The following is a 27,197-nucleotide window of genomic DNA, read 5'->3' as shown; positions in this document are numbered from 1 at the left end:
CCCTCCTACCCCTGATGCCACCATCATAACAGATGCATCCCTTCTGGGATGGGGTGCTCACCTGAACAACCACACTATACAAGAAAACTTGGACCCCATAGAAGGCCAGGCTGCATATCAACCTGCTGTAACTGCCTGACCTTTAGGGCCTTTCTCTTGCTCATACATTCACACAAATAATGTTGGACAATATCACCATGGTCCTTTTTATCTAAACAAGCAGTGTGGAGCAAGATCCCTTTCCCTTGGCCTGGAAACAGTCAGTTATGGAAATGGTGCATCAGAAACAATGCTATCCACATACCTATCAGGTGTTCAGAATCTCTAGCTAACAACTTTAGCAAGCACTTTTCTGCAGAGCATGAGTGGAAGGTATATGACTCTGTCCTGAGCAAGTTACTCACTCAGTGTACACTGCAAAAGGATTTCTTTGCATTCTGAATGAACAGAAAACTTCCCCTGTATTGGTCTCGAGCAGCTATGGGCCATGCCTCCCAGGGCGATGCTTTTAGATTATCATGGGCAGATCAGTTCAGATGGGCCTTTCCTTTCATCCCTCTGATACCACAGTCTTGAGAAAGATCCATTATGATATGGGCAGGGTCATTCTCATAGCACCCAGCTGATACAGACCGTTCTGGTTCCTGGATGTTTTGACAATGTCAACCAATCCTCTTATCAAGGTCTGCCCCTTCCCAGAACTTGTAGCTCAGGAGAATGGCAAAATCAGATACTCCAATCCAGACCTACTTCACTTCACAGCCTGTTCTTTGGATGGGCATCAGAACTAGAATGATCATCTTCAGAAGCCATTGGATCCATTTTCACTCAGAGCAGGAAAGATTCCATTAGAAAATGCTACCTAGCTAAAAGGGAGATGCTTCTCTGCCTGGGCAAGGCACAATGAGTCTTACTCAGAATCTGCAGATATCCCAGTCATTTTAGATTATTTCCTGTTATTGGAGAACTCAGGTGTTTCCATTAGCTCATTGCAGGTCCATCTCTCAGCAGTCAGTGCCTTCCTTCCTCCAGTACATGGGGGTTCCATTTTTACCAATCCAACAACGATTAGATTCCTAAAGGGCCTAGTCAGGACCTTCCTTCCAGTGGTCAAGCCTACACCTCAATGGGACCTCAATCTCATCCTGTCAGTATTTACCAGACCACCCTTTGAATCTTTGGCCTTGTGCTGTATGCCTCACCTTTCCATGAAGGTTGCATTTTTAGTTGCTATTACTTCAGCTAGAAGGGTGAGTGAGATGGGAACACTTATGGCTGACGCACCATACATCGATTTTTATAAGGGGAAGGTCTTTCTTTGTCTTAATCCTAAATGCCTCCCTAGCATAATTTTGGAATTCCAAGTCAATCGGCCTGTCCACTTACTGGTTTTCTTCCTAAAACCACATGCTTCTATAGACAACAAAAGATTTCATTCTCTGGATGTCAGATGCACCCTGGCATTCTACTTGCAAAGGACCAAACCAATCAGAAAATCATCATGATTATTTGTCACTATAGCAGAAAGGTCACAAGGACAAGCAATATCTTCTCTGAAAATCTCTAAATGGATTTCCGGTTGTATTGTTGTTTGCTTTCAATTAGTGTGTGTCCCTCCCCTGGAAGGAATAAGGGCCCACTCCACAAGAGCACAAGCTGTCTCCACAGCATCTCTCCAGGAGATATGGACATATGCAGAGCAGCTACCTGGAGCTCTAGTCACACATTTACAAAGCTTTATGCGCTAGATTAGGCCTCTGCTGCAGATGCAGCTATAGGGATTGTAGTTCTTCAGGCTTTCCTGACTGCATCCTCACATCCCCCTCTGGTCTCAGTACTGCTTGTTAGTCACCCACATGTGGAATACACATGGCGACCAGCCTCAAATAAGAAATGGAGGTTATGTACCTGTAGCTAGAAGTTGTTTGAGATGTGTGGTTTCCACTTTATTCCACTACCCACCCTCCTTCCCCTCTCCTTCGGATCTTTTTTGAGTTGCGATAAAAAAAGGAACTGTAGAGGCATCGGCCCATGCTGCCTCATATGCCCTTGGTCTGTATTATGAGGAGGACAATTGTGGATATGCAGGCGAACAAACACTGTTTACTAAGAATCTCTGGATTCAAGTGCATGGTGTGCAGGTGTGCCCATGTGCGGAATACAGATAGGGACCACCATCTTAAAGAACTTGCAGTTACAGGTGAATAACTTCCATTTTTTAGAGACAGAAAAAATTAAATGATATCCTCCCAAGTTTACTACTGCTAGAACCAGTACTATGCCTCTAGAATTGGAATTAACTTTCTTGAGTGTGCTGAATCTACCTTAGAAGGTAAAGCAAATGCCAAATATACAGTACCAGCCTTAAAGGAATATGGTATAATAGTATAGTGAGAACTACAATAGGTGAAGTTACTAAACCGTTTCCATTCTAATCTTCTATCTTCAGATACTCCTGACTTTTTGGAATATTGGGCTAATATTTTTTCATGCTTGACCTCTGCTTGAAAATGAATTCTTAAGGAAATTTGAGCAAAATTTGTATTTTTTTTTTATATCAGCAGGACCGAAAAATATGTTTTTCATTGAAAAAATTTAGCTGCATAATTTTTAGACACAGCAACAGGAAAATGGGCTTAAGTTTGAAACTTCATTTTGAAACCCTGATGAGATTTAGAAAACAGGCTGAGTCTAAAGGAAATCAGTTTGGTACTTTTAAGTTAGTTCATGTTTAATATCAGCAAGTCCTTAAATCAGTTCAAACTGGTTCAAAGTTAGGTCAGTTCTGTCTCCTAGACTGAGATGACCTTAATAGTTAGTTCTGAAAATGGAGAGTCATTACCAGATTCCTTCTGCTTAACTTGTGTCTTCCTATTCTCAAGCAAAATACCTAGCCCCTTTGCTGTTCTCCTAAATTGTGGTTTTTGGAATGTTCTTTGCAGTTTCTGATCTAAGGCCTTATACCAGCTTAAATCAATCTAAAGCCTTAGATTGCCTTCAGATACTTATGGTTATCTTACATTGTTGCAACCTGTTTGATAGTCTTAAGACTTTTGCATTATGGTAGCATGGCCAGTGTGCCATTGTATTGGGTGTTGTACAAACATATGATGTTCAGAGCTTGACATCTAAGTATAAGACAGTATACCACAATTACGTAAAACAGATGGAGGGAAGCACAAGCACAATACTGGGCAGGATCAAAAATCAAAAATGGGAGTCACAGCAAGCTAACTGCCTATCCGTTGACAAGGTTTTTTGTAAGCATCATGACAGAGAAGTTTTAAGGAGGGATTCAAAGGAGCATATTGAGATAGCATAATGAGGAAGCATGGGCGGGAACATGAAGGTGCTTATGGGAAGACTTTTTTAAATGAGCAATCAAGATTGTCATAATTTGCAGAATAGAGGTGGTAGTGACTTCTCTATACTTTATTAGAAATCACAGGAAGAGTGGAAATGTGACACTTATCACCCCTGTATTCACACCTTATACACTATTGTAATAATCTGTGTCTAAAATATGCCTTGAGGTATCATTTGAAAAATAACTCATTGACCATTAGTATACTTAAGAGCTATGGATATATGATAGAATTATGACTAAAGTGTGTTTAAATCAGGCATGCAACGCTGGTTGGAAAAACAGGCCTGCATCAGACAAAGGAATGTGTTTTACCCACATAGGAGTTACTGCCGAAGTACTTTGAAAGACAATCAGAACATATTTACATATTGCATAAATAGACTAAGGCTGTCAAGCGATTAAAAAAATTAATTGCGATTAATCGCACTGTTAAAGAATAATGGAATACCGTTTATTTAAATATTTTTAGATGTTTTCTACATTTTCAAATATATTGAATACAAAGTGTACAATGTTCAATTTATATTATATTTGATTTCACCTAATATGAATAATGTAGTGCAATCTCTTTATTATGAAAGTTGAACTTACAAATGTAGAATTATGTACAAAAAAACTGCATTCAAAAATAAAACAGTGTAAAACTTTTGAGCCTACAAGTCCACTCAGTCCTACTTCTTGGTCAGCCAATCGCTCAGGCAAACAAGTTTGTTTATATTTGCAGGAGATGATGCTGCCCGCTTCTTGTTTACAGTGTCACCTGAAAGGGACAACGGGTGTTTACATGGCACTGTTTTTGCTGGCATTGCAAGATATTTATGTGCCAGATGCGCTAAAGATTCATATGTCCCTTCATGCTTCAACCACCCTTCCAGAGGACATGCGTCCATGCCGATAATGGGTTCTGCTCGATAACGATCCAAAGCAATGCAGAATGACATGTATTTATTTTCATTATCTGAGTCAGATGCTACTCCATAGAATTCCTCTCCTTCCCTCCATACAAACTTCCTACCATTTGGGGACCCCTCTCACCAATTGATTCTTCAACAGGAGGCAAACTCTCTGCTACATTAGAGAGCATCCCCTCCCCCCGTTCCCCCAGTACCAAGGGAGAGAGTTCTATTCCCCTTAATTCCTAATCTCCAGAAAGGGCGGGGAATGGAGACCCATTCTGGATCTTTGGCAGCTCAACATCTGCATCAGAAAGCTGAAATTCAGGATGCTTACACTGGCACCTATAATCCCCTCCCTTCAGGAGGTAGTGTGATACGTAATTCTCTACATGAAAGACACATATTGTCATGTGGACATTAACACAGGAAGTTCCTGCTCTCTAGGGTTGGCCTGGGTTGGCATTATCAATTCTATGTCCTTCTCTTTGGGCTTGCGATGGTGTTCAACATGTTCACAAATGTGTTCTTAGTGGTGGTGGCCCAGATCAGGTATGGGAACACCATAAACCCCTGGCATCTGGACAACTGACTCCTTGTAGGACAGTCTCGCCAAGAAGTTTTATCCGTGATACAGTCCCTTCGATGCCTTCTCACCACGGTAGGGGTCTGAATAAACGAAGACAAGTCCATTTTTGTCACCCACACAGACAATCCATTTTATAGGGACGTGGCTCGATTCCACCTCTGCACAAGCTTTTAGGGTGACCATATCACCACACTAAAATATTGGGACACATCATCTTCTAGATTTAAATTAAAATATTTATCTGAAATGGAATATCAGTATTTTGATGGAATTTCAGCTAAATACCTATTTGAATTAGAATTTCAGTACAGCTCTAATGTGAACTGTTCTGCTCTGAGTGTAGCTGGGAAAAAAGATTCCGTAGAAGTGACTCTTGCTGTATAATACTTGTTTTTCACAGTATTCCCAGTACAATCCCAGGAATCAAACTCTGAAATTACATTTTCTGTATGGAGTTCATCTCTGAAACTGAGCATTGTGCTATTGAAGTTGGACCTTTTAAAAATATGAACTTTGTCCTAAATATATTTAAGTACTACCTAAGACAAAAGTACAAGCAACCTAAAAGTTCTTACTTTACTTCACTTCGAAGATCCTTTTTATATATTTGCATAGTAAGTATGGCTAAAATTCATGAAAACACTCCTTTTAAATGCATGAATTTAAAATCAGGACTTTATATTATGTAAAGCAGACTAGATCAAAAAAAAAAGTTTTAAAACTGCTTTTATGGTGAAGCAGTGCTAAGAGCAAATATTCATAATTGTTTAAATATTTCACTTTATATTGCACTGATTTTCAAAAAGTTATTTTTACATGCATACTAATAAGAAGCAGGTGTTTTAACAGCTGCATGTTTGAAACTGAATCTGTTGTGAACTACTGATATTTGTGTTGGATGTTTTTAAAAGTTTCCACTGTGTATGGGCTAGTAGTAGTACACTTGCATATGAAATCATAATTTGAGGTATGGACTACTTCAATACAAAATACAAGCACGTTTTTTGTGTTTTAATTAATCAAGCCTGAGTTTTATCGTGCCTGTTTGCTTGTATTCTGTGTAACTGCAGTTGATCAAGCCAGTACACCACCCCTTGAGAGATAGCCTTGTGCTTGTTTCATCCATTGTATTTGGTTACTATGGCAGCAAAAAATGGTGAATAAAACCCCCACCAAAATACCTGGGATATAGAAACATAAACTTAGGCTATTTAGTTTTCTGCCTAAAAGAGTAGAAGGTTTAATTAAATTAAAAGGTAGACAGATTAATTTGAAGCTGTTTTGATTCAGTAACAGAAGGTTGTTTGTGGCTTTTATTTATACAGGTTTTTTTCTGTAGGTTAAGTATTGTATCTCTTTTAGGAAAACTGAATTAGCCATCTCATGGACATTAAACATTCCGGTTGCTGGTGAAAATGCTGCAGTATTGGATTTTGTTGTTTTGTAAAAACAAGTGAGGTTTGCCAAGAAATTCTTTGTAATCAATTAAATGTGCTCTCCATATAGATAGGAATGCAGTCTAGGTATGATGGGGAATGGCATAGTGAGTCAGGAGGTACTGTACCAAACGGCCTGCTTTCACGGGCTTTATATTGATTCACACAGGTCCAGAATGCCAACTGCAGCAAATGGCAGTTTTCCAAAAATGTGTGCCAAGTAAGGTGTAATCATTTGGATTAGCTAACCTTCCCCTGAGTATGTGCCTGTGTGTGTGCTTGTATGATGGGAGAGAAAGAGAACTGAAAAAGTAAGTTGAATAACATGCCACTGTTACGGCAGCGCAGCTGTTGTTGAATAATAGATATCATTAAACTCTGGTATAGGTGCGTTTGAACTGATGATGTTGAATATGGATTATGGGTTTTCTTTACTTATTTGTAAAAGTAACTTTGTTTTTAACTCTGTCAATGTTAATATGCTTGAGTGTTCCAGACAGTAAAATGGGATTGTCTCTACATATATTTCCTTTTTATTTAAAATAGTAACTGGCTAAGGATGTCCTCTTTGTTAATTGACAATTAAGAGACTTGCATTTGAGTGTTGTGTGTGGAATTGGGTTATGTTCTGGATTGATTTCGTTTTGATGAGCATGTAAATTCATCCTTGAAATGCCAGGTAGAAACTGATATGATTAATCCTTTCTTTTCGGTTGTTCTCATTAGCTCTTATATAGTTGCAGGTAGTTTGGATCAACGCACGGGTGGCTCACAAGCCATTATTTTAGCTGGAGAGTTATACATTTGTTTAATATTAATCAACTGGCTATTTTTCAGAAAAGTTTCCAACAGGGACATGAAAAAATAGGTTTTAATTATTTTAAAGGAATTACTACACTGACACAGGTACAGATTAAATATACCCTTTCTCTTTTATTCTCTCATGTTGTATTGGATTGACACCCCATCCTGCTATTTTTTAATAACTACCTAGGATGTCTTAACAGGTGTCTTACTAATCTATTAGAATTCTTTGAAGAGGTCAACAAACATGTGGACAAGGGGGATCCAGTGGACATAGTGTACTTAGATTTCCAGAAAGCCTTTGACAAGGTCCCTCACCAAAGGCTCTTATGTAAATTAAGCTGCCATGGGATAAAAGGGAAGGTCCTTTCATGGATTGAGAACTGGTTAAAAGACAGGGAACAAAGGGTAGGAATTAATGGTAAATTCTCAGAATGGAGAGGGGTAACTAGTGGTGTTCCCCAAGGGTCAGTCCTCGGACCAATCCTATTCAACTTATTCATAAATGATCTGGAGAAAGGGGTAAACAGTTAGGTGGCAAAGTTTGCAGATGTCACTAAACTGCTAAAGATAGTTAAGACCAAAGCAGACTGTAAAGAACTTCAAAAAGATCTCACAAAACTAAGTGATTGGGCAACAAAATGACAAATGAAATTTAATGTAGATAAATGCAAAGTAATGCACATTGGAAAAAATAACCCCAACTATACATACAATATGATGGGGGCTAATTTAGCTACAACAAGTAAGGAAAAAGATCTTGGAGTCATCATGGATAGTTCTCTGAAGATGTCCACGCAGTCTGCAGAGGCGGTCAAAAAAGCAAATGTAAGGAATCATTAAAAAGGGGATAGAGAATAAGACAGAATATATTATTGCCCTTATATAAATCAATGGTACGCCCTCATCTCGAATACTGCGTACAGGTGTGGTCTCCTCATCTCAAAAAAGATATACTGTCACTAGAAAAGGTTCAGAAAAAGACAACTAAAATGATTAAGGGTTTGGAACGGGTCCCATATGAAGAGAGGTTAAAGAGGCTAGGACTCTTCAGCTTGGAAAAGAGGAGACTAAGGGGGGATATGATAGAGGTATATAAAATCATGAGTGATGTGGAGAAAGTGGATAAAGAAAAGTTATTTACTTATTCCCCTAATACAAGAACTAGGGGTCATCAAATGAAATTAATAGGCAGCAGGTTTAAAACAAATAAAAGGAAGTAGTTCTTCACGCAGCGCACAGTCAACTTGTGGAACTCCTTACCTGAGGAGGTTGTGAAGGCTAGGACTATAACAGAGTTTAAAAGAGAACTGGATAAATTCATGGTGGTTAAGTCCATTAATGGCTATTAGCCAGGACAGGTANGAATAAGTAAATAACTTTTCCTTATCCACTTTCTCCACATCACTCATGATGTGGAGAAAGTGGATAAGGAAAAGTTATTTACTTATTCCCATAATACAAGAACTGGGGGTCATCAAATGAAATTAATAGGCAGCAGGTTTAAAACAAATAAAAGGAAGTAGTTCTTCACGCAGCGCACAGTCAACTTGTGGAACTCCTTACCTGAGGAGGTTGTGAAGGCTAGGACTATAACAGAGTTTAAAAGAGAACTGGATAAATTCATGGTGGTTAAGTCCATTAATGGCTATTAGCCAGGACAGGTAAGGAATGGTGTCCCTAGCCTCTGTCTGTCAGAGGGTGGAGATGGATGGCAGGAGAGAGATCACTTGATCATTGCCTGTTAGTGGTCAATGCCAGGTGCCCCAGAGGGAGTGAACCTGTCGGTAGACAGGATACTGGGCTAGATGGACCTTTGTTCTGACCCGGTACGGCCTCTCTTATGTTCTTAACAGGTTTATGAATCATTGCCATGTAAACATTGGAAATAAAATGTTAATCATTCCAACACTGAGCTTTTCATTTTGTTTAGAGAGAGATTATGTAGTAATATAAACATCAAATGTCTCAATTTAGCAAGGTGTTACCGTATTGCACAGTAAGCCTCTTTATACAATGCAGGAAGTGTAGTTTCCGGTAATTTGATTAAATTGAGTGAAACTACTGACTCGACTCAGATTTATCAAATCAAGCATGTCTATCAAATGTCCGTATTAAAAGAAAGTTTGACAGGTGTGCAGTGGTTTTTTTGGGTCAGGCAAATGTACTTCGAGCTAAATCTTCAAAAGGACTTAGGTGCCTAAGTCCAACATTTTGGTACCACTGGGATCCTCTGACCCCCCACTCAGCTTCTGCCTAATTTTGTAGGCACCTACATTTCTGCTATTTAATGTTCTCATGGCATGTAAGTTTCTCACTGCTGTCTAATCCTACGCACCTAGAAGCCTATCTCCCACCTAAACCCCATTAGCGTCCTTAGATGAGGCATTGCAGGACCTGATCTGGTAGGCATTCTCCAAAGCACATCTAAACTCACAAGTAGGTGATGGTAGGGGTGCCTGCCTTAAACTTTTAGCTCAGTGAATGTGGGGAGACCCCAGTTCAATTCCACATTTTGTCTGATGTGGAGAAGAGTCTCCCACTTCTCAGAAAAGTAGCCTAACTACTGAGCCATGGGATATATATGGACTATGGGTAAGGGTATCTCAGTCTCTCTTGTTGGAGTTGTTCCACTGTGGTTAGCCTAGTGGTTAAAGCACTCAGCTGAGAATTGGGAGACCTAAGTTCAAATCATTTCTGAAGATTAGGCAGACGGGGGGAATTGAACCTGCATCTCCCACTTCAACGGTTTGTGCTCTAAGCTGAGCTAAAAGTTTATAAGGGAAGAGAAGGCAAAAAAAAAAAAAACAGCTTAGACTTTTTCTTGGGATTTCACAGTACAGTCAGGGAACTGCAGCCTGAAAGCAAACCCATCAGAAAGGAGAAAGATGCATGTCTGCACCCAAGACAGTCGATGGCTGGGGTGCTGGAGCCAAGAATGGGGACCCTTGCTGGCCCATAGAGTGGGACTACAGGTACAATTACCCTGTATTGTGACACATAATGCCTAATCTAAAGGTATTGTTACCATGGGAGAATGGTCCAGTTAGTTTTGATTTTTAAATACGTTAGATTGTGTGTGTGTGAGAGAGAGAGAGAGCATGCACAGCTGGCCAACCATTATGGGCGGCGGGTATCATAGGCTAGGGAAGGCTGTGCCTTCCCAAACAGCCAGGCGTGATCCCACCCACACTCCGCCCCCAGGCCTCCTCCTGCTTCCTGCTCTGGCCCGCTCTTCCCAGATCCCCTGTGCAGTGGCTCGGGCTGGTGCTGGGGACCGCTCTCCCAGCGCTCTGGGGCTGCGGGGTGTGTCTGGCTGGGGCCGCTCTGCCTGCCCTCCTGGCACTCCAGCGCTGGGGCTGCACTGCCTGCCTGACCGGTGCTCTGGGGCTGAGCTGCACTGCCTGGCCACCTGGCACTCTGGGGCCAGGTATCGGCCGGAAGGGATGGAGGTGGGGGCTAGCCTCTCCCAGCCAGCAGTCCACGTGCCGCCCATGCCAACCATATTCCATATTCCATGGCTTTCCCAGTCTTTAAAACTTCCTAATTTGTGATTTGGGTTAAATTTTGGATTTTAATGCCCCAAACTGTCATAAAAAAACAAGAGATTAATTTCTTCAAGGCCCAGCCAATTTCCTGAGAGATGCCCACTCTCTTTGTAAATTTTGTATTTTATTTTTAGTGGCCATCTTGGTGCTCTTAAATCTAGTGCTTTAAATTATTTTGGATGAACATGTGATGAAATGCAGGATACCTTAACATCTTTACTGGAAATAGGCTGGAATTTCCTGCTAGGTACAAGGACTAGAAAAATAAGAGTGGAGAAGGACATGTTCAAATTAAGCCTTAAAAAAAGAATCAGAGGTACAAAAAGGTCAACTGAGGTCTGCAATCTCCACGTCCTGTAAAATGTACCTTAGAAAGAGGAGAATAGGGAATCTAATGAGAAGCAGAAAGTATAGGTTAATGGTTCACATGAGGGTAAGGCAAAATTGTATATATAGAACATCTCAAAACTCCCTGCTAAAACTGGACACTAAAGCTGACAAAATACTGAAAAAAAGGGTATCTGCAAGGCAAGCAGAACAGACTGGGAGATCAAGCTGTCAGGCATACAAGACAGGCAGAGGTTGTAAAGGCTGCATGAAGCTTAAAGAGATTATTTTAAGGGCTCTCAAATCCTCTTCTTCCCAAACCTGACCCTACTTACAAAGGCTAGAAGTAAAGGCTTGATGTCAGGCATTTGAAACAGAGGGAATCAATGTTGCACTGTTATTTCCTCCAAGCTTAATTTAAATTACATGTTCAGAAATAGTCTCTCTCTTTTGGGACTTCAAATCAACCGAGAAACTGTTGGACAGGTAATCATTCAGGATGGAATAACTGGTGTAATTTAGGAAGAGCTGATAGTGGCTGACCTCTTGTCTTGAATGAACACCTTGTGGCAGACTGCTCTGATGGCAAACTGTTTTCCTCTGATTGTTTGCTGTTTTGTATGAGTGATAATGCTCAAAATGCTACTGTTCCCTGTTGTACTTAGTATTGGACTGAATATCTCTGGCAGCAATGTTTAGGGTGGGTAATTTGCCAACGTTTTTATGTAAGTTTTAATGCATGCATTTTAAGATTAGAGTGGGAGAAATTCATAATTGTCATTAACCTGTTTGAACTGTTAATCATTTTTGTTGTAACTGTGGGTGTGTTTACAAAGCAACTAGACACCCGTGGCTTGCCTGTGCCAGCTGACTTGGGCTTTGACTGTGGGTCTGTTTCATTTCTGTGTAGACTTCCGGGCTTGGTCTGGAGCCTTCCTCTGTGAGCCTGCAAGGTGGAAGGGTCCCAGAGCTCAGGCCACAGCCCAAGTCCAGAAGTCTACACAACAATGAAACCGCCCCACAGCCCAAGCCCTGCAAGCCCAAGTCGATTGGCATGGACATCTAGTTGCTGTGTAGACATACCCTTAATTGCCACTTGTCTAACAAGTTACCTTCATTATAGTTGAGCAAACTGCATTTTATTTTAATGTTTCAGACAGTACCACCTGGGCTCTTTAAATCCTTGGAACAAGAATGGTCTTGTGTTTAAATCACAGTTCTGAGAGCCAGAGCTGGGAATTGAAGCTGGCTGCAAAAGGGGAATCCCTCTGTGAACATGTTCATGTTTTTGGGAAAAGTATTGCCCTGTAGCGGGACAAATGTCAAAAATATGAAATTTTTCATAGAAAGGGCTTTAAAAAAGGGGGGAGGAGGGGAGAGAAGGAAAGATTTTTTTCAGCTTCTTAGTGCCCTTAGGGAAGGCTCTTGTCAGTTTAACTTGTGAAACTGTCAATAGTCTTCCAGCCTGCCTGCCAGAGAGGCAGAGTGCTCTGTGCCTCAGGTTCCTCATCTTGAAATAGAGAGAATTCTTATTTCATCAGTGGCGGCGTTGGTGCTCTGAGGTGAAATTAATTAATGCTTCTATAGTGTATGAGATCCTCTTTGGTTTGAAGGGGCTATGTAAGTGTAAAATATACAACAGTATTAGGAATATTGTTATTACGGCTGCCACCACCTACTACCACCGGATATCTTCCTCACCCGGTATGCTTTTACCAATACCAATGTGCTAAGAACACCTCTACCCTGATATAACGCGACCTGATATAACATTAATTCGGATTTAACGCGATAAAGCAGCGCTCCAGGGGGGCGGGGCTGCGCACTCTGGCGGATCAAAGCAAGTTCGATATAACGCGGTTTCACCTATAAAACAGTAAGATTTTTTGGCTCCCGAGGACAGCGTTATATTGGGGTAGAGGTGTATAGACAGACAAAAAGTTAGCTCTTTTTTTTTAAAAATATTTTTCGCCTGTATATTACTAAATAAATGCAGAAGATTGTATGTTCTGGTAGTTTTGTGAATAGTTGAGGTCTGCTGCTTGAGAATTTATCGCATATTGTCTGTTACTACATTAAAAAAAATCTTGGTGTTTTTTTTAAAGTATATTTCATTTAACTTTACTATGTTAACAAACAAGTTCTGTCTTGATCCTGGAACAAGATAATTGACTTCTTGCATCAATACAATTATTTTTTTACTGTTGGCAATCCTCTTGTCCTCCAGTGACCTAGTTTTACTAATCCCACCTTCCTTCAAACCAAATAATAATTCTTTATTGCTTCCTGCTTGATGTCACCTCCCTCCCTCTTTCCATCTGAACAATCAACTCTCCTGTGCCATAAACAACAGGCCTAGCAAAAAAGTTGTGGACTTTAATTAGCGTAGCAGACCTAGCAAAAAAGTTTAAATGACACTGACATATCAATCTCTTCTTTTCCCACTCACCTACATCTGTATAACTAATATACTACAGGGCATAAATATGTAAAAAGCACAAAACCATTTAAACAAAATTGATACAGACCCAGAAACTCAACTGATGAAAATTGATGTATAACTAGAACAGAATGAGTTTAAAACAAATCTGTAAGATCATAAGAGTAGTTAATAAAATTTTCCATGTTTTTATTTGATGATAACTAGTTAGCAAAAAAATCCTAATTTTTTAAAATATTCCATATGACAATTTAAAACTGAAAACACTTTCTTCTGAAGACTTGTTTAAATCTGTTCAGAATACCAGTTAAGCAGAATTCTGAAATTTTCCAACATAGAAAACTAAGCAGAAATGTTAAGATTGTCCCTTTTGTGTTTTTTCAGGTCACTTTACAAGAGAAAATTACAATATGGCATAACTTTCTCCTCTTTTGTTCTACAGAAAGATTAGGGCAACTGAGAGAGACAAAGGAATGTAGAAATGTTTAATTCTTCTCTTCATTTAAGAGAAACCTTTGACTAAGGTTAAAAGTGCCTAAGTCACTTTTGAAAATGAGGGTTAAGCTTTACCTCTCTGTACATCACTTTCCTATCGCTGTTCCTTTACCTATTTAGATTGTAAACTCCTCAGAGCAGGGGCTGTCTTGTGTTTGTACAGTGCCTTGTGCAGTGTACAAGATCAAAGGGGCTTTGATCTTGCTTGTGGTCTCTAGCCGCTACCATAATACAAAAAATAATAATATTTTTTCTTCATTGCAAAATTATTACATAATATGATCCTGGCCACTGTTGATTTTACAGGCTTACGCCATCCAAGGGCTGGAGTAGCTGTAACATAGACCTTAAAGGTGTAACCTTAGTGCATACATTAATATGAATATTCTCTTGCTTGCACCAGCTAGAAGAGATGTTCTATATTATCTCTGGCTGCTTAGCCTCATGTTCATGCTTTCGTCAGGCTAAATGCTTGTTATCAAAGTTGGTATTTTGGCTAGATCACAGGTACCAAGTTAAGATGAATTTAAACGGGAAAGACGATGTTGCATTTAGCTGATTAGTGGCAATAGAGTACAACCACAGCTTAGTTAAATGGATGACACAACAAGCTTGGCATTTTCCTGAAAAAGAGATGCACCCAGCCAAAGGTGTATTGGGAATGCTGTTGGAATAAAAGAATGTGTGAAGATTTTTTTTCATACCACAAGCAAAGGCAGACATATTTGTGCATTTGAAATATCTTACTTTTTTTTACTGAAGGTAAAGCTATGAAAATAGATCATTTGGCTTCTACACACAGAGTAAACCATTGGACCAAATCGAATAGAAGTAGTTGAGTGTGCTCGTCTTGCCTTGGTATATGGCTGCTGTGCAGAGTAAGAAGTGTACATTTCTTATGAGGAATAGGTTTGGTGATAAATATCTGTAAGGAGTTCCTCTTCTAGGGTGTTGGCTTTTTGTTTTGTCCTTAAGGGACATGTCCGTTTCATTCAATGATACATTATAAATATTAGCCATCTTCTCTCTCTGGGTAATGCGGAGGATCTGACCCTTAATTGTATTAATCAGATTGGATGATTCTGTGTGGGCACAGGGCTCTGCCCTTGTGAAACAACTTGCAGTGTCGGGGCCTATGAAAGCATAACACTTAGACTTTCAGCTTCTGAATGAAATACAGGCTGTATGACAATCAAGTCTGAAACAATGTTTTTCTGAGAAAATTCCACAGAATTTTAATATGCATCCTTTGAGGATAACTTTTAATTTTCCAGACTAAAATAATATATTTATCAAATATTTTGTTGATATTTTTCCTTCAACTTATCTGTTACTATCTGTGGTTAATATATGGTTAATGGTTAGCTAATGATTATCTATGTATATTTCAGTTCCTTTTTACAGACATTAGAAAAATGTTACAATGTGTGGAATAGTGTATCATACTACTGTTACTTTTTTGTTACCAATAAAGAATTATGAACCACTAAATACCATTGGCAATATCTTCTTAGAAAAGACCTAGTACCAAAATGATGGGTGTTCCAATTGATCCTTTAAGTGTGTGTGTGTGTGTGTATGTATGTATGTATGTATGTATGTATATATATATATATATATATATATATATATATATATATATATATATATATATAAAAGCTGATTGTTTTATACTTTTTCTTTCTTTTCTAGGCAGAATTCACACATGTCCAAGCAACAAGTAAACCAAAGACCCTCAAGCATGGTCAGTGAAACATCCACTGCAGTAACTACATCCACTGTAGATACAAAACCTGGCTCCAAGGTAAGACAAAAGTCGTATCAATTGGTCTGGTGGTAAAACCCTGGATCCCTTGAAGTCAAGGGGAACTTTGTTACTGAATTCAGTGAAGTCAGGATTTCACCCTGGAAGTCTAATAATGGTTTTCCAGGGAATGACGATATTAAAATATCTTCCACCCATGCAAAATTGGGAAAAAAACAAGAATAACTAAATAAGCTTTGGACAGTCAGAAGCCCCCAAGTAGATGACAATTTTAGGTGAGTATTTGAAAATTATTGATGAGGTGAAATGCAGAGTTTGAGAGGTCCCTAAGGAGTGGAAGTATGTGTAAGTAATACTGGTATTCCCACGGGTCATATGATTGTCCAAAGCACTTCAAAATCACCTGCAAAACAGTGGAAATTTTAACTTGGTCTTCCACTTAATTTTCCTTTAGTTCTCATTACTTCCTCTTCCTTTATCTTAGGCACTTCTCCACTTTAGCCTCATGTATCATTAGTGCTTGCACCGCTACTATATTTGGAACATTTAGATTACAAAAATAATAGAAAAAATCAACAAGCAGAACTGGTACAGAATATGGCAAAAATGGTCATCTTTCTGAGGGCACAAAATATACCTGTGCTTTACTTTAGTAAACCCAAACTTACTTTAGTTGCATCTCCAAGACTACAGTAAATTAAAAAATAGAAGATGAGGGGAAGGGGGAAATGACTATAAGGAAGCAAAAATAATAGGAGAGCTAGCTAAGAAATATAAATGAAGCCTTAAATTTGTCTGTGGCCTTTTCACTTCTCAAACCTTCTTCATTGGGAAGGGGTAAAATCTGTTAAGTATCCAAGTCAGTGATACTCATACCTCAGTGGTTTAGGACCAAAATTAGCTATCAACATTACCCAAAAGAGCCACAATATTGTGAATTCATTGTTTCAGTTACACATTAAAGAGACACTTGTGGCTCACAAATCTGTGTCTGAGTATCGCTGATCTAAGTAAAAGAAGAAAGGGTTTCGCCAAATTGTAAAGAATGTTTACTGAGTTAACCTCTTTGTTATTGTGGCATCAGCTGAAAACTTGAGTTCTGTTGTATTATTTTTCTTGGCTGATTACTGGAGAGAAGTAAGTCATTTAATGAAAAACTCAAAAACACATTTTAGATCCAGAGTATAATAATGCAATTACAGGTTACTAGACCAATGCACATGTTGTTATATGGCAGTCATTAGTATTATTAAAGCCAAACGTGTTAACAATAAAAGTATACTAATAGATGGATTTTTCATCTTAAAATAGTAAGCTTAAATGTCCACTTGAGGTACATGGTAAATTCTTTCAGTCACAGTTGTGAATACTTACATGTTTATATTTATTTTATTAACTTCCTTATGACGATTTTTTTAAATGCCAATTAATTTTTAAAATTTTGCCTTTGTTGATTATGGTAGAGACAATTAGTGACACTGCCAAAATTGACAGACTTAACAGTTTACCTAATGTAAGTAACTTTGGTGTGTAGAACTCTGTTGTAAGGTAGGAAGGAGACTTTTCTCACCCCCTTCTCCAATTTGCCAGTAACTGATGTCCAACATCACCTTACAACATCCTTCAGTCTTTCTCTTTACCCCATGAGGAACTCTACTACAGTTCTGTCCGCATCCTATAGATGAGATGAGCCAGTGTGCTCTTGGCAGCCTACCACATGCAGCATTTCTCCCAATGCAGCAGCATGGGCTCTGGTACAGAGCTGGGTGAACTGGTTGGGTGGAATCTCTTCTGCTTCTCGTCCTCCTCCAGTAAGATTTACTGAGGTCCTCTTTACTCTAAGTCATTTTTACCTCACCTTTGCTTTGCCCCACAGAGATTCTTACTTATCATCGGGATCTTCTCCCTTGTGGAACCTTTTGCTTCCAATAATCTACTTGTCTTCAGGAGGAGGGGGGGACAACACGACATCCAAGGTCTTAACGGATCCACTCTTACTCAGAGCTAGACTTAATTATTCCATGCATCCCTAGCAGTTCAATCACTCATGCTCCTCCACAGACTCAGAAGTGGACATTTTTGGCTCTCTCTCAAACAAACAAAGATCGTCTTCCCCCTTCCCAAGGATCACTTGGGCAGTACTGAGCAGCAGTGAGAATCTCTGGACAAACATTAGGGCATTCCAAATTCATGTAAAGATAAGACACTAAGTATCATATTATACTGTCAGAAGAACATAAGAATGGCTATACTGGATCAGAGCAATGGTCCATCTAGCCCAGTATCCTGTCTTCCAATGGTGACCAGTGCCAGGTGCTTCAGAGGGAATGAACAGAACAAGGCAATTATTGAGTGATCCATTCCCTGTCATCCAGCCCCAGCTTCTGGCAATCAGAGGTTTAGGGACACCCAGAGCATGGGGTTACATCCCTAACCATCTTGGCTAATAGACGTTGATGGACCAGTCCTCCGTGAACTTATCTAATTCTTTTTTGAACCCAGTTATATTTTTGGCCTTCACGTCCTCTGGCAATTTAATTCTTCAGGTTGACTCTGTTGTGTTGTATGAAGAAGTATTTCCTTATGTTTGCAGGGAACATACAACATAACCTGTCAAACATAACTTGCTGTCTACTAATTTCATTGGGTGACCCCTGTTTCATGTGTTGTGAAGGGTTAAATAACAGTTCCTTATTCACTTTCTCCACACCATTCATGATATTATAAACCTCTATCATATCCCCCCTTAGTTGTCTCTTTTCTATGCTGAACAGTTTCAGTCTTTTTTAATCTCTCCTCACATGGAAGTTGTTCCATACCCCTAATAGTTTTGTTGCCCTTCTGTACTTTTTCCAATTTTTTTTTTTTAGATGGGGTGATCAGAACTGCACAGTGTTCAAGGCACAAGGCGTACCATGGATTTATGGCATTATGATATTTTCTGTTTTATCTATCCCTTTCTTAATGGTTCCTAACATTGTTAGCATTATTTACTGCCACTGCACATTGAGCAGATGTTTTCAGAAAACTGTCCACAATGACTCCCAAGATCTTTCTCGAGTGGTAACAGCTAATTTAGACCCCACTGCTTTGCATATATCATTGGGATTATGTTTTCCAATGTGCATTACTTTGCATTTATCAACACTGAATTTCATCTGCCATTTTGTTGCCCAGTTGCTCAGTTTTTAAGTTGGAAAGGTTGGACACCAACACTGTTATGATTCAGATGAAATTGGAACAGCATTTGGTACTGATATGTTGATGATAATGGGAAGCTGACTTTCCTCAACTACTTACTTAATTAAATACTATTGCCAATACATATGTGCCTTTGAAGAGTGCTAGAACTATTTCATTACTGTGTAAAAAAATATGAAATGATGCCTCTGTTATTTGTAGTCTGACTGATGTGACTCTAGTACAGTATGTTTAGTACTATTGTAATGTGCTTCTTTTCAGGTTTTAAAATCTGGCAATAAAGTTCACAGCTTTGGAAAGAGGGACCAGTCTATCAAGAGGAACCCTAATGTTCCTGTTGTGGTGAGAGGCTGGCTACACAAACAGGTGTGTGAGAGATTATATATTTCTCTTTGTATTGCGGAATGTAGAACAGAATATAACAGATAGCTATGAAAGCTTTTTAGAAAACAGTAAAAGAATTGAAGGGCCTGAATTTCAATGTTGTGGAACACCTGAAGCTCCCATTGACTTCAGTAGAGAGTTCACTTGCTCAGCATCGCTAAAAGTCAGGCATTTAAGTTTTCAATAGAGGTTTGATTTGAACGTGGAAAAAATGAGAGAAACGTTATAGTATGGTTTAAATGTGGAAGCCACAACTTTATTTTAAACTGCTACCTAATTCTGGTAACCACTGCACACTACCTGGCAGGGTTATTCCAGTGTGGCTCTCAACTGGCACCGATGACCCTACTATGTCTAAATCTGAGTGTGATTATAAAGGCCTGCCAGTGGATTCTGACTTCTTCCCATCCTCCACTGTAGAGGTAGGAGGGATAAGATAAAGGGAGCCACAAGCTGAGCGAGACAGAGGCCAGCCCTCTCATAATGTATTACCATACCAGGACTATTGCCTGAGCAGCCCACTCTAGGTTACAGGGACTTTAGTCAGATCCTTTTTAACCCACCAATCACGCTGGAATCTACCAGCATTGCAGCAGTTGTAACCTAAATGCCCCAGAACAAGACCTCCTGGATGTCATAGTAAGTAAAAAAAATCCACACAGCAGTTGGCCAGTTTTGCCATATGAACAAATTCCTTTCCATATCCTACATTGCTGATCAGCCTAGCCCCCACCATCACTGGCGATCTATCAGTTAGATTAAAAGGCAGCGAGGATGGGAGCCCTTGATGGCTAACCTCTCTAGGTAATAAACTGTATCAACTCACATTCCACTACCAGCAAAGGGGAGCTAGTGTCCTGGCCCCGGTAGCACCCCAGTGGCAGCTGCAGTGGGTGAGGCAGGCCCCAATAGTCCAGATCATAAAGGCCTTTTCCTTTTGTTCCAGTATGGAACTGACAGTTTTGTTCTTTTTAACTTATAAAATCTTATCTTAAATCAACAATCCACACATGGTTAAGAGGTGTCAATTCATCCTAAAATGTATTGACAATGTTCAAAACCCCTTTCTTTCCTAAAACATGAATTATTTCATAAAAAAAAATTAAATTGTAATTGCTTTTCAAATCTCTGTGCTATAGCTGATAATACATATTCTGTTTAAAATCTTCTCAACTGCTTAAGGCCTCATAGGCTATAGTGTATTCTAAATAGATTTTTTAAGTTACCTTGAAGGTTAGTGACAAAGTCTTCTAGGAAGTGTGTCTTAGCCTTTTTGTGTTTTCTATGAATTTTGTCTCTTGATTTATTTACAGTTTTTTATGCTTTTCTGTGCTGTTCCACTAAGTTTTCCCTGTTCACTCTGCTTATATGCTGATACTCATCTCTGTCAAGAAGCAGTCCTTGGAATGAGTATCACTTCCTGATACACAACTAATTATCCTAATTACCTGATAGATCTGTGAGGAAAATATATGGTAGCTACCCATACTGTGTAATCCATGTACCCTTCAGATTTTAGATTAGTTAGAGAATAAAAATAATTTTTTTGAAAATTGTCCTGGATAGCATAGGGAAGCTTTGTCCTGTAACTAGATATTAGCCTTGATGATTCTATCATTGCATAATGTTTCTTCAAGCACAAGTAAAATATTTATTTTTGTAATTATTAATATTGTATTTTGGGACATCTCTGGTAATCTGTTAATTAGTAGAGCACTGTAGAAATTAGATAATAAAACAGACACTATATGAGCTTTTATTTGAACTGAAAGAAATTGTATTAAATTCCTTGCTTTTGCAGGATAGCTCTGGAATGAGATTATGGAAAAGACGATGGTTTGTGCTGTCTGATTATTGTTTGTTTTACTACAAAGGTGAGTAGACAATGTAGTGGTTTTGAGAGTTTTCATGAAACTGAGGCCATTGTGAAAAATGTTCTAATTTGCTCTTCAGAACGTCTCTTTAGAGCTAAAAAAACCTGTTAAACTTTTTCGCCACTGTTTACCCTTCAAACAATTGTTTAACATTAAATTGTGACTCAAACCCTCATTAGAAAGCAACATTACTGTTTGCTTGCTTGCTTATATTGTATTGGTTTGTCACACTTATTGGAATAAAGTTATGGTTAAGATATGGGTAGTCCAGAGATGTTTGTTTCGAGCAGTGATATAGACGATGGATGATGTTGCTCTGTATTTTTATAGCATTTTACATGTTCAAAGCACATTTCCAACATTAATAAACATGTAGGAAAGTAAATATTTGTACAGCTGGAAAAAGAATGAGATTGTGACTTGCCAAAAGCCAGACAATCAGTGGCAAAGTCTGGATTAGAACTCATGATACCTGACTCTTGCTCCAGTCTTTAACCACTAGGTTTTTTGTATGATCTTTGGTAAGTCACACAACTTCTCTATGCCTTAGTTTGTTCCTGAATCGAATGGGGATAGTACTTCCCTAATTCACGTGGATGTTGAGATTAAGTACATTGTTTGTAAAGTGCTTTGAAATATTTGGAAGATTTTATAGAAGTGCAAAGTATTATTTATTCATATTTATAGCTATTGTTCCTCTATGTAGTGCCAGTAATAATGAATGTTCATTAACTATAGTAATTATTTGGTTAGATGTAAGAATCACTGAGTGAAATTGTTTTAGATTACCATAATGGTCTATTCTGGCCTTAAAACAAACAAACAAACAAACAAACAAAAACTAAGAATGTTTACTATATATTGATCTGAGAACATTGCACACATGAGTGAGTAAAAAGACAGGAAGGAAGAAGAAACAGGACAACATGGGTGGCCAGTCCCTATGCATGGGGCCTTACTAGGAATGGATCCAGAGGGGAGTCTAAGTGGAGACAGTGCTACCTATCAGTAGGCCCTTGTTGCCTCAGTAGATTTTAAAGGAAAGCTGAACAAGGACTGTCTCTCTGCTTTGTCCCTCTTTAATTCATTGTCACCTTGGTGGCCTTCTTTTCCACTTTCCCATGTTTCTGCCCTTTGGTCACTAAAGGAACATCAGCAGGAGCTTTGTTCTGGAATTTTATTCTTCTGACTAAATAAAAATAAGGGGAAAAGTTTGATTGGCTGGAAGAATTCTGGTAGCATTACTTCATATAATAAGCACTTGTTTTCTCCACTTGTTGGTACTGTTATTGGTATATGTTAGGGTAGCGGTTCTCAACCTTTCCCAACTACTTTACTCCTTTCAGGAGTCTGCAGCCCAAGCCCCACCACCCAGTGCTCAAGCCCGAGCCCACTACCCGGGGCTGAAGCATATAATTTAGCTTCACGGGGCCCTGTGCAATTTCCTTGCTTGCCACCTCCTAACGCCAGCCCTGCACTTTTGACCCTCCTGGGGGGTCATGTGCCCCAGGTTGAGAAACACTGATCTAGATGAGTTGATATATGCTGTGGAAGACCTCTGCGTATTCCCAGGGTTATGCGTATACCTGGTTGAGAACCACTATGTTAGGGAATATGTTTGTTTACACCTGTTGAAGAAGTGCCCTGAATCATTTTGATTTTTCTTTCATTCAATAGACAGCAGAGAAGAAACTGTTTTGGGTAGCATACCATTGCCTAGTTATGTAATATCTCCCGTTGGACCTGAAGATCGCATAAACCGCAAGTATTCCTTTAAGGTACAATTAATAAATTACAAAGCTTATGATTTATGTTCAGCAAATAAATACACTAGATATTTTAAAATTGTTTAGAGGAAATGGCAATATCTCCATTTTTAAATAATTGTAAAAATGAATGTTTTATTTTTACATCATATCTACTTCATACATACTTACAATGTTACATATTTCTTTCTTGGGTCTAATAGTTTTATCATAGTTCATTTTTCTGCTATGCTATAAGTTTCCCTGTTGCTTTAGTATGTGCCTGTGGTTAATGATCTTCTGTCTATAAAAATATCAGAAAATAAAACTGACAAACCTTATCGATAGTCTTATAAATAGAGAGAAATATTGACTTTTCCCCCCATAGAATGCTTTGCTTCACAGTGGATGGGGATGACTTATTTTTTTGCAATAAAACCACCACCAAGTGTTGACAAGGAGAGGAAATGACAGTGCCATGACTTTAGTTGCTTTGTTATATAATGCATTGTGGCAATTAAACTTCTCATTTATTTTCTCCGCAACAAAATGGATAATTAATATGGCCTCTATAATAGTTCAAAAGAATTAATTTCCTCCTTTTATCTCTTAACTCATGTTGTAATTTCCTCATCTTAGGGAAGAAGAACAGCCACCTTTATCTACTAAATAGAGTCTTGAAGCTATAGTTGTTTAAGGTTCTACTTAGAACAACATTTTAATTTTGCCTTCCATGTAGTTTAAGTACATCTATTGTTTTGATAAGCAGTGGTCTTTGTTAAAATTCTATGTTGAATGATTTATGGTTTGCTCTAGCTATTTATTGCTCTTTGAAATTACAACAAAAGAAAATAAACCTATTCTTGGTAATGGAAAAGCCTGCTTCCAGCTCACTACATGTCTGAGCACATGCATTAAGGCAAATTATAGAGGCTTCAATGCAGGTTATATTTTTAAAATATACAGATATTTGGAACAGAACATGACACATTGAATCCATCAAAGTAAATTACAAGCATTAATCATGCACAGTTTCATCAAGTGGTATGCAAATGATGTTCTAGAAAGAAACTTTTTCCCATCTGTTTTGCCTTATGAGAATTACAGAAAGACTTAGCTTTTTAAATCTGCCCACCCAGAGCTTTTTCTTTCATCTTGATTTGTGGGTTTTAGCAATTCAGATTGCCTGTTGCTGATCTCAGGTTTATTTTCTGTGGAAAATGGAATGAAATTGATTTGTTTGTTTAAATGAATATTTCTTCTTCAAGTAGTGTCCCTACGGGTGTTCCACTTCAGTTACACATGTGCCTTTGATTGGCGATTTTCAGTAGTGCCTGTTAGAAGCTCATGTGCCCTTTACCAAGGATACATAGAGCTGCAAAGGCAAACCGTCCTCAGTTCCTTCTCAACCACCCCACAAGTTGAGACAGAGTATCTAAAATGCCCATTTCAGCTTTGCCTCGACTTCTTAGTTTAGCTTATTTAGTTCTTTTGATAATTGTACTACTTTAGTTATAACTTGGGGGTTTCTGTTTAATTCCCCACTGTTCTGAAAGATTTGCTTTTGGGGGCATCATCAGCTTGGCATGTTGGTGTCCCTGAGATTCAAGCACTGCCTTATCTGCTGGGAAGCGGTCCTGGTCAGCAACAGACATTCTGTGTATCCATTGTTTGGGAAATACCCACATCCCAGCTAAATTCAGTTCAGTTCAGCTTTTAAAGGCAGATCTCGTAAAAAGTGGGATATTAAACGTTGGCTCCTTGTGTTGGAGCGCTCCCTCCTCCGATCTGTCTCAGATACAGGCTCAGATCCTCCTCCTCCCACCTCCCCCAAAGACATCAGCCTCAGAGTGATCACCATGCTCTGTTGACCTTAGTACCTAGGTCTTTGCAGGATAAGAGCACAGCAGAGATTCTAAACACTGCTGCATCTAGGAAGTCTGTAACATCATCAAACTTTTCTTTACTACCTCTAATACCTAAACAGGTGACCCAGACTGCAACATTGATACCTCTACACAGCTAGACATGTACAACTAGACAGATGCTACCACCAACACCTTCAGTATCGACATTGGTTACTGTGGAGCCCCATCTAATCCAGATGCAGATTCATGCACAAGAAGTTCAGATTCTACAAGGACTTGTAGTGTCTGATGAGCCAGAGACTCCACTATGAATGGGTATCTTCAGAAGCCAGTACTGAGATTTGCCTTACCTTTTTCTGGTACCCTCTGGTTCTCTGATACCATTCCATCAAGCAGACAATGATCTGCTCCTCCTCTATACTATACTGCGGACTCTTCTTTAGATTCCTGTAGCGATGTGGGACTCACCCCTGTGGCGCCTCCTGCTGGTTGTCACTGGGAATTAGCTCGTCCAGCCTCCAGAGCGCCCTCTGCAGGCTGGTGTCCCGCTGCCGCTTGGCCCCCGTGTCCCTCCTGGACCCGGTGACCCCTTGTCTTTGGGGTGCTGCCCCCAGCAGTACACCCCTCAGTCTTGGGGTCTCCCCTCCCCGGGGAACTCCCACCCCCTATCCCTACCTCACCTCAGTCGTAGGCTACTGCCAGTCACCAACTCGCCCCTGCGCCCTGGGGCAGACTGCAGTGTCAGCCACTCATCATAGGCAAGGTTGGGTCTGGACCTGCTAACTCTCTCTGCAACCCACTGCCTTTATGGGGCCTTGGACAAGACCCTGCAGCCTGGGGAGTTACCAGCCTGGAGCTCCTCAGCCCCTCTGGCCTTTCCCCAGCCGTGCTTCACTCCAGGCACCATGAGCTTCCCAGCAGCCAGGCCCTTCTCTCTCTGAAGACAGAGAGAGACTGTGTGTGCTTCTGGCCCACTGCCCTCTTATAAGGGTCAGCTGGGCCCTTATTAAGCCAGCTTCGGCCTGATTGGGGCGTGGCACCCAGCTGAGGTTGCTTTCCCCAATCAGCCCCGCTTTTCCTTCCCTGCCACAGCCCTCTCCCCGGGCTGTTTTAAGCCTTTTAAGGCAGGAGTGGGTGACCACCCTGCTACAATTCCCATATCGCTGTACAGGGATCTCCTACTTACCACCATAGAGACATCTTTCTGGGCTTTTTCTCAGATAAGGTGCCTAAAGGTCAAGAGAATCTCATGCTCCTTCTCCTGCGTATTAGCAGCATTGGATGCATCCCCCTCTACCTTATGGTCCTCCTCAGTGGCCATATTGGGTCCCATGGGCAGCCTTCCATCAGCAATATTGAGGGGTCCTAGCTACTCCTGTGGGGAATATTGTGAAAGGCAATTCATCTCTCCCTCTTAAACAACCACAACTTCGTGAGGAGCTTTTTGAAGTGCAAGAGACTAGAGTGGACAAGGATGTAACACCACAAACTTGTATCTCTTCATCTTCTCCAGACGTAGCTATCCACTTTCTTATGCCAAAGATTTTAAACAGTTTTAGGAGCTGACTAAATGGATTGCTGCCTTGCTTCAGATCCCATTGAACAAGGTCCAAGAGTCACAACATAAGCTCTTGGATATACTTCACATGACAACTTCTGACTGAGTAGCTATGCAAGTAATTGAGATTCTACTGGATCCTGTCAAAATGATCTGGTAGACTTGAGCAAGCCGATTAAAAGTACTATGTTTCTCCAAAGAATTCTGAGTTTTTATTTTCACATTCTTCTCCTAATTCTTTGGTTGTGTGGAAGCTGTTAATGAGCGTGATAAACAGCACCACACTGAGTCTATGCCATACAATCACATCAGAAGCATCTTGACCTCTTTGGGCTTAAAAACTACTCTTCCTCGACACTGCAGTTTAGAATAGCAAATTATTAGGCTCTGATGTGTGATCAGACCAATTACAGCAAATTAAACACTTTTATTGATCATCTGCCCCCAGATCATCAAGAACAATTTTAGGCCATCAGAACTGAGGGTTAGTTCTTAATGAGGACCACACTGCAAACCTCCCTGGATGCAGCCAGCAGTGCATCTTGTTCTATCTCTACTACTGTTGTCATGCATTAAGCATCTTGGCTGCAGCTATTAGCATGTCTTAGGGAGGTCTAAATATCATAGAAGGCCTTCCTTTTCACACTGAGACTTTTCAGTGAGTCCACCAAAGAATTTTGCACACCTTAAAGGACTCAAGGGCCACTCTCTATAAACTCCTACAAATGAGTAGTAGATCACAAAGGGGACGGAGATCCATCTGGTCCAATTCTTCATCTTTTATAGTCCCTAAGAAAAGACAGATATCAGAAGAAGAGACCACCTGCTGCAACCACTACCACCATCCAACCCTTATTATCATCAAAATGTCAATTTGATTATCTGACTGAAGGTCAAGAACCT

At 39.7% G+C, this 27,197-nt stretch overlaps 1 protein-coding gene across 18 annotated transcripts in view; it reads left to right on the top strand.

Moving 5' to 3' along the window:
* The window catches only part of PLEKHA7 (pleckstrin homology domain containing A7), a gene marked incomplete at its 3' end in the record, with an annotated part of 276,779 nt that overhangs the window by 176,102 nt on the left and 73,480 nt on the right, over nucleotides 1-27,197 (top strand). For all 18 annotated transcript variants that reach the window (XM_034770147.1, XM_034770145.1, XM_034770144.1 and 15 more), the window contains 4 exon segments: nucleotides 15,592-15,703; nucleotides 19,127-19,231; nucleotides 21,051-21,123; nucleotides 22,801-22,901. In XM_034770147.1, coding sequence (XP_034626038.1) covers nucleotides 15,592-15,703; nucleotides 19,127-19,231; nucleotides 21,051-21,123; nucleotides 22,801-22,901 — 391 coding nt within the window.

The sequence above is a fragment of the Trachemys scripta genome, chromosome 4, assembly GCF_013100865.1.
Source record: "Trachemys scripta elegans isolate TJP31775 chromosome 4, CAS_Tse_1.0, whole genome shotgun sequence".
Taxonomy (NCBI): Eukaryota; Metazoa; Chordata; order Testudines; family Emydidae; genus Trachemys; species Trachemys scripta.
Note: the sequence above shows the minus strand (reverse complement) of the source record. Positions and strands in the feature narration are given on the sequence as shown.